An 8801-nucleotide genomic window follows, 5' to 3' on the forward strand; every position below is an offset into this window, starting at 1 on the left:
TTTACAGGCTAACAAGCAAAAACTGCATATCATACTGCTGTATTTGAGTAAGATTCGGATACCATGGAATTAAAAGGAAGAGTGATACAATGTTTGCGATGCATTGGCTGTCATTATTATTTTATCTTGATTTCGTTCGTGGAACAACGTGTAATTATAAAGAGATGGCTTGAGACGGCATTGTAAAACATTGAAAAGATATTCCCTTTAAAAAAAACTAGCAAATAATCGATGTGGCAATAATATCTTATTGCTAACATGTCAGGAGTGATTAAAAGGACTAATTACCAAATCTCAGTAAAAAGGTCAAGATTATTGTTTTTGTTATCAAAAGCAAGAAGAAATCGTGAAGTTCAGAGGTGAAATCACACAGGGTATAATTCTTTATTATATGGCTAAGATAGTACGCGCGATGTGATTGGTAGTCGTGACATTCCCGTATTGCCCTACGAAATGATTTTCACAATCTGTTTTTTGCAATTTTTTCCACCTTCAAACTGTAAATGGGCGACAGCCAGTCAACAAAAAAAAATAAAAAATACAAGAAACAAAAAGGTCTTAAAGTTGATAATGGGAGAGGACGAGCACTTGGAGTGAGTCGGGGTTTTATTATCCTCAAGAGATTGAAGAGGAAAAGTTTGACAAGAAGAAAAACTATGACGAGCCGGCGAGCGCCACCGATAACCAAGAAATACAAAGCTTATTTATATCGGACAAACAAACAAATCAATAAATAAATGGGTGTAAAGACCCACAAAGTATTACATGTTATTTATATATAAAATATTTCCATCAAATCATAAAAGCGATTGGCCTTTTCATTTCAATTCAGAACTTTTGACACAGAGGTTTGTTCTCTACATACTGTCTAGTTTCCGAACTAAACAGCCATTCATGCAGTGAAGACTGAGATCTGAGCTTTCTTTGTTATTATTTGGATCAACTTCACCTATGATAAAACCTGTTGTTTCTAAAACGTGCAAATAGGAATAAAATAGCCCGAAAAGTCGTTCAATTACTAATAAATCACGCGTGATACAGAGTCGAAATCAATGATGAACGGTGCTCCGATGACCATTCTTTTAACATCTTGGGCTACTAAAAACAACATATTTCTACCTTTTCACTCCAAAGTCTATTTGGTATGTTGTCTTTGGCAGCGGGCGAGTGTTTCTTGTTTTCCCGCCTTTTTGAAATTGATCGATAAATTAGTCGATATTCGCGGAAGTTGATTTGTTTTCTTGTCATTTTTATTTGAAAAAGCCATATAATAAACAACCCACTAACCTCGACCGTTCAGGCATACCTGGAAATATCAAACCTTTGTCGAAAAATAATCGTAAAATTTGGAATATAACAGTAATCTTATTAAGTTTTACTGGTTCAACTTAATAAAAATGCGAAAATCTTTTTCTCGCTTCATCTTGTTTTGACCTTGCCGTAGGCAGGTTTTGTATCTATATCTTTCAAACGTAGCGGCGTTTGTACTTTATTTATTTCTGAATTGGGTCCCCCTAAAAATGACTAATAAAATTCGCAATCAAAATAATTATTGTAGAAAGAATCAATAGTAAATCCCGAAAGTGCTTAAAAGGCGGTAGTTTATAGTTTTGGCTGTCTTCATAGCCATTATAATGTGTTTTGAAAGTTTGAAGAACTAACTATTTGTAACATTTTTATAAGCTGCTAATTATGTTGCATTATTTGCGAGCGTTGTCTTTATCATATGATTGCACAAATTGACACAACGTTTATATGTACCTGAATCCCACTAAAATGTAGTTTAAATGCAAAAACTAATTCCTGTTATCTTTTTAAACATATTTCCAATAAGCAATCTATTTGTGTCCGTGTTTAGGCACACTTCGTGAATAAGCACAGTAAATTTTCAAACCGCTTCCACTCTTTAGTAGCGAGATCAAAGAACTTCTACTCTATTGTAAAAGTATTTTACAGTGCTTCATTCCCACCAAAAAAGTTGGTATTTTTCTTAACTCTAATTTACCATAAGGACGGGTCTATTTGAAGCGTTAAATTCACTGCGCCGTTAACTTTCAAACTACGCGAACCAAAGTTTGACTCAGATTCAAATACTTGAATTTTCCCGCTGGTAATAACGCCAACTACGTAATTACTACAGCACACGTGAGCATGAGAGTTAGTTACTAATTTGGCCACTTAAGATTTTTTAAATTCGCTGTCATATATTTTAAATAGGCTTTGGATGCAAACTGTCCGGAATTGGGTACCGTCCGTTATTTGGGCAACACACTGTAGTTAGTGTGGTACATGTAACATGAGTTTCATAGAAGATAATAAACCATCCAAGTCTACAAGGCGTCATAAAGGTCTTTATGTCTTCATTCTTCTGTATATGATGAATTTATGATGACCCAGCCGTGTTCTCTGAGATGAGTATTATCCTGTTCTGTATGTACATTTAACATGCGATTTATAGAAGATAATAAACCATCCAACAAGACGTCATAAACGTCTTTATGACGATCCAGTCAAGTCCTCCTAAGATTCCTCGCCTTGGCTGTCACTATTCTGAGAACACGCATCTTCTGTAGACGCTGTTGGTATACACTCTTTCTTTTGATCATGATTCGTAATTGCATCAGTAGACCCTGTCAAGATATCTGTTCCATAGCCTTGATCTGGGTCCTTTATAGTACTTGAACTCCCAGAAGACCCTATAGAAGTAACCGATACTGACACTTTACTCTGACCCTCATCCTCTATAGTACATCTTGCAGATATAGCGGGTCTAGAAGACCCATCATTCTGAACCTGATTTTGACTCTGGAACTTTGTGCTCGAGCCCTTAGTTGATAAGCTCACAGATGTAGGATCTCTAGTCCCTTTGTGCCCCTTCTTTTCAGCGGTGTGTGTTTCAAGGTCGTTCTGTGTAAGTCCACTTATTCGTAAGAGCTCGCGCAGACCTTGGTTCTCCATTTCAAGAGCCACCATTTTCTCCTGTTCGTCTTGTATAGCTTGGTCATCTATGGAGATGGCTTTAGCCATGACAGCTGCCATCTCATTAATCTGTTCCACTTTCGCTTGCAGTTCCTAACACGAACAAGACAACTACATTAGGCGTGGTTACAGGCTACGGAATAGGAGCGTTCCAGGGGGTCGTTTCTCAAAACACCAGACAAACAACCAGGAGGTTACCACAAGGTTGGTGAACTGCTCTTTAGCACCCAAAAAAGTATCCTGAAAACTTTGCCAGTATGTAAATAGACCTGGTGATTACCGGGTTTTTTGAAAAACACCCTAAGGTCAATTTTAAGTGCTATAAGCCTTCCACCCATATTTCACTTTTTTTTTGGCTATTCAGGTTTGTTTTGTATGTCCTGAATGATATAATGCACAGTCTGCCTGTAAAGACGTATTGCTGATATAGGCCACACAGATGGGGGCAGCTGGGAAGCTTCTACCCCCCCTCCCCCCCCACACACACAGATGCACACAAACATAAAAGGTTTGTTCCCTTATTCTTTGCAATTCAGCAATTCCCCCCCCCCCCACCTTCATCAGTGATATTTTTTTCGCTTACAGTATGAGCCCCACCCCACCAAAAGCAAATGATGACTGCCAGTAAAAGCTACTACCTGCTGTACCTTGGAGTCATTCAACTGCTTCATACACTCAGAGTCTACTTTGTTGGCTTTAACCAGGTTGGACACCTAAACAACAAGAACATTAGCTTGCACTCAGAGTCTATTTTGTTGGCTTTAACCAGGTTGGCACTGAAACAACAAGAAGATTAGCTTGCACTCAGAGCACTTTTTGCTAACTTTAACCAGGTTGGCACTGAAACAACAAGAACATTAGCTTGCACTCAGAGTCGATTTTGTTGGCTTTAACCAGGTTGGACACCTAAACAACAAGAACAAGCTTGCACTCAGAGCACTTTTTGCTAACTTTAACCAGGTTGGCACTGAAACAACAAGAACAAGCTTGCACTCAGAGCACTTTTTGCTAACTTTAACCAGGTTGGCACTGAAACAACAAGAACAAGCTTGCACTTAGAGCACTTTTTGCTAACTTTAACCAGGTTGGCACCGAAAAAACAAGAACGAGCTTGCACTCAGAGCACTTTCTGCTAACTTTAACCAGGTTGGCACTGAAACAACAAGAACAAGCTTGCACTCAGAGCACTTTTCGTTAACTTTAACCAGGTTGGCACCGAAACAACAAGAACAAGCTTGCACTCAGAGCACTTTCTGCTAACTTTAACCAGGTTGGCACTGAAACAACAAGAACAAGCTTGCACTCAGAGCACTTTTTGCTAACTTTAACCAGGTTGGCACCGAAACAACAAGAACAAGCTCGCACTCAGAGCACTTTTTGCTAACTTTAACCAGGTTGGCACTGAAACAACAAGAACAAGCTCGCACTCAGAGCACTTTTTGCTGACTTTAACCAGGTTGGCACTGAAACAATAAGAAGATTTGCTTGCAATCAGAGTTCAGGTTGGAAACTTTATAACAAGAAAATTAACTTGCAATCAGGGCCTACTTTACTGGCTTTAATCAGGTTGGACTCAAAACACAAGAACATTAGCTTGCACAAATGTACTAGCAAGTCTACTTGCTGAAGTGTACTGACAAAGCTTTGAAAGATAAAGGCTCAATTCAGATGGTTTCTTGTTTTAAATATCAAGCAGTTGTACAGTTTGCACCTGGAGGTGAGTAGGGGCAATTGACTTCAATTTTGTCCTGAAGGGGTGATGGCTTTTTCAGTTTAAGGCTAAAATCAAATCTCAACACCCTTCCCTGGTTCCATGGGATAACAAGTGCAATAGGATTACTTCTCCCTTGATAATCCTGCCTATAATTGAGCTTAGAAACAGATTAGGTTACCTGGTCTCTATACTTTGCCATGATAAGTTCTAGTGCAGATTGATATTCAGCTAGTGATGTTTGAAATTCTATGTTCTCCTGCTGAAGTTCACGGATTCTGGCATTTTCTTCATGGCTTCCAAGAATAAGAGTACTCCGTGCGCGATGCTTTGCTATTTCATTCAGTTCTGTAACTTCATCCCGCAACTAAATTGATCAAAGAAATAATGCATGATGTTAATTTCTTCTTTATGCATAATACCCTCTTTCATTATCTTGAATAGAGTGTGACACTAGGTGATATAAAAATGTGAATCTGATATCCTCACTGCCACCAGTGTTGGTATCATTTTTATGATATCATGTGGGGATAACAATTTTCAACCAATGAGCTTTCAGTATTTTTGCAGACATCTGAAAGATTTCATATAATAAACAGAACATTAATAGCAACTTACAAATGCAATAGGGGACTTGCGCTAAGAGATTGTGTGACTTTTTGGCTGGCAAATGCTGTTTTCATTGTTCTCTGTGATGGGCGCAGTCATTTCTGGGAATATTTTGTTTTAAATTTGCCACCCAAGAAAGTCACGTGATCTTTTAGCGCAAGTCCCCTATGTCATCTTCTTGTGCTGGTGCAAATATTATCTATCACTCGTTCGCTCCACTGTTCACTCTGCTAAGCACACTTGTTCAAGATAATATCAACACTTGAAAAAAATCTGTAACCATGCAGCCATGTAATATCCTCTATTTAATATCTCCTTGGGTAATTACAATTTTTAATTTTAGCAAGCCCCATAGTCATAGAAAAGTGGTGTTTTGTGGTAACGATGGGATTCTTGTGTTTTCTGTATGTTCTTTCTCATTGCGTCTCTGATTGGTCCAAAATTGAATGAAATTGAAACACTGGGAAAACACACAAATATGAACATGGAAAACGGAGCGATTTTGCGAAAAGGAATGTTAACTTTAAAAGGCAAAAGCATTCAAGAAACCCTAGCGTCTGATAACTTACAGAACTAAAATTGTTGTTTTCAAATGCTGAATGGGAAACCAAAAGAGCTATTTACTTTAGAAGGACTTGTCGATTAAGTAGCATAGGTTAATAAATATGGACTCGTCTGAATCTTCCGGAGGAAGTGTTTTACAGGTAAATACAAATGTTTTTATCGGCAGAAAGCTTTCGTTTGTTCTGTTCGCTGTAGAGATTGTCAATGCAATTCGTACTACAGAATTTGCCTGTTCTGTTACCTATATTTTTTATTTCATTTTGGATTAAATCACATTTAAACTTGGCCTACTATGTAAATAACAGAGGAAAATCCTTACAAGTTTTTGAACTGAATAACATCTGCTCTCAGCCAACCAGGATTGAGGAATTTGTGCATGTATATTATTATTATTATCTTTATATTATTACTATTTTTGTTATTAAATTTTACTCGATGTAAATTATGCAATTTGGCATTTTCCCTGCAAGATGCAACAATTTCAATATAAATCACAGTTTGGTTGTTTCACAATATGTAAGTATAAATAACTGCTCTTGCATATCTGTCAATGACTGTACTTTATAGATACGAACAATAAGTGATATATTTTGGGTTCCGCTTTAGGCATTGCCTGAATAAGCTTATACCTAGTAAGTATATTTCTTACATTCAAATATTGTTTTAGGAAATTCCTCCATTCTGGCCATTAAGTATGTACAAAGGCATTCTCAATGAAGAGAATCACAAAAGTATAAGTTCCAAAACATACTAAAATGCCTTAGGATTATTTTTTTTCACTTTCTTTTTGTGTTTGTCAACTTGTGCTTGGTATTCTTGAATACATTGTACACCCTGTAGTTGCTGCGACGTAGGAGCAGCATGCTAATCTTGACATCGCTTTTTAAAACTCTCTTTCCTTTCCATTCACGAGCATCCGCGGCAGAATATATGTGGGTGTTTGGTTCGATTTTGGTTTGGGGTCTTGTTCTGCAGCCTCACTTTGAAAAATGAGGCCGCGAGAGACTAGAACTAAATTTCAGTTTGACAGATTGACAGACGAACAATCAAACATTGTGCCATGTTTTGACATGGGACCCGTGATCTCTCGTACGGTGTTCGTGGTCAATAAATAAACAAGAGGAGTGCACAAGCAAGATTTTTAGAGCACATTTCAGTAAGTTTGGAAAAATGTTCACTCGTCAGTTACTTGGGACGAGTTACCACAGCTTTCAAAGAGTGTTGAAGGAGAATTTAATAAAAGTTTCAGACCAATTTTGCCGACTTATGAGCCGGGTCGGAAGCGTACCATTCGTACCAGCACACGTGCCATGGTCGCGTCCCCCGCAGTCGATTGAGATCTCGACAAAATTGGACACTAAACAAGCAGACCAAGCATCCTAACTCAATGCCTAAATACTCTAGCTCACTTGGCTATGGACTGCACGGCATTTGGGAAAACTTATCAGTTCAAAACAATGAACCAATGCCTTCTAGTAATTGCTGAAGAGCATGCAACAAATTTTAGCAAACACAAGTGATGCTAAAAGTTGAAAAACAGAAAAGCTAATACTGTAAAACAATCAAAACAGATTATTATATCGTTTTGTTCATAAACCCAGGCTGTTGTGTTGTTTCAAAAACCAAATAGGACGGGGAGGAAATGGATAAGCAAAAAAAAAATAATAATAATCCCTACCAATCATGACTCTGGATGAAAAAAATAGAGACTAATATATTGCCAAATTCTCTAACAATTAGCCTACCTTACGTTTATTAGTATTTTTAGCAAAGAAAAACTCAGCGCAATGCGATAAGCTGCCACCATCTTTGTGTTTGTTTCAAAATGACAGAAACAAGATGAGTAGCAGGGGTAAGACCATGGGCACAAGGAATTCAACATTCCCTAAGATTAAGATTGTGCCAGCTATTCAAATCTCAATAACAAAAAAAACGACTAAAGGTAAACCTCTCTTGCTATTATTAAAAATTTCTAGCTTAGCTGCAATCAGCGACAAAACTGTTGAAAATTTTAGTTTCAGATGGAGATCTAAATTACGTAGCATAGTGACTTTGATATCTTCCCCTCCCCATCCCAACCCCCTCTCCCCCAAATCAATGTTGGATTCTTTTACTGACAGCCCTAGACAGCAACTTTGAATAGGGGGAAGGGGGATGTGAGTAATAAAAAGTTCCCATATTCTAAATTATTTCAGTAAGACTACTTTTTAGATGTCATTTTCAACAGGTTTTGTCGCTGATTGTGGCTGCATGTATACCATGTAGTGTTGGAACAACACTGAAGCAACTGTATATCACTGTCGCAGCATTTCCTTTGTATTAGAAATTTCTAATAGTGTATGCTAAAACACGTCATGTTTCATTATCAAGAAAAATAGTTCGTTACAAGTATATTTATTTTCACTGGCATCCAAAATACTGATGGATATATAAAAATTATCGTTAACATGAGGCCGGTTGTATCGAGGCTCTACTCTGTACATATTACTCAAATCAATGATCTTGCCTGTTTCACCGCCTCCAACTTGAAGTTCAGAGCGCTGGCGTCCCGAATGAGAGTATCAGCAGAGTTATCGTGCTCTCTTAGCCTGTCCACGAGCTTCTTGGCATCCATGAGTAATTGCTCCATCGTGAACTTGATAAATTAATTGACAAAGCAAGTGATTTTACACGTTTAAGATAGCTAAGGAATCACCGACCGCTCGCCGCCATTTTTGTCGAATCTATGATTTTCTCTCAAATCTTTTTCCGCTGACCAGTAATGGTGGCTAGATGGATAATATAATGTAAAAATTCACAAGTTAATGTAACAATGTCAGGATGGCCGAGCGGTCTAAGGCGCTGCGTTCAGGTCGCAGTCTGGTTCTCCAGGCGTGGGTTCGAATCCCACTTCTGACATGACTTTTTTTCGCTTAGATATTTTTTTCGTTTTACGGTC

The 8801-nt window shown here is 37.9% G+C and overlaps 1 protein-coding gene and 1 non-coding gene across 3 annotated transcripts; one reads left to right on the top strand and one right to left on the bottom strand.

Moving 5' to 3' along the window:
- Positions 1–367: 367 nt before the first annotated feature.
- Positions 368–8612, bottom strand: LOC5519771 (FGFR1 oncogene partner 2 homolog). Of its 2 annotated transcripts, none has more exons than XM_032364696.2 (4): positions 8370–8612; positions 4872–5057; positions 3618–3692; positions 368–3072 (listed from the first exon to the last, which is right to left on the bottom strand). In XM_032364696.2, exons 1-4 carry the CDS (start codon positions 8490–8492, stop codon positions 2521–2523), a joined length of 936 nt encoding a protein of 311 aa, XP_032220587.2. In that variant the 5' UTR covers positions 8493–8612; the 3' UTR covers positions 368–2520. The 2 variants fall into 2 exon arrangements, with proteins under 2 accessions (XP_032220587.2, XP_032220588.2); XM_032364697.2 differs by having other exon boundaries at positions 3627–3692; positions 8370–8611.
- Positions 8613–8677: 65 nt separating this feature from the next.
- Positions 8678–8761, top strand: Trnal-cag. Its single transcript has one exon. It is a non-coding gene; the product is annotated as a tRNA-Leu (tRNA).
- The last annotated feature ends 40 nt before the right edge of the window (positions 8762–8801 follow it).

This window comes from Nematostella vectensis, chromosome 6, assembly GCF_932526225.1.
Source record: "Nematostella vectensis chromosome 6, jaNemVect1.1, whole genome shotgun sequence".
Taxonomy (NCBI): domain Eukaryota; kingdom Metazoa; phylum Cnidaria; class Anthozoa; order Actiniaria; family Edwardsiidae; genus Nematostella; species Nematostella vectensis.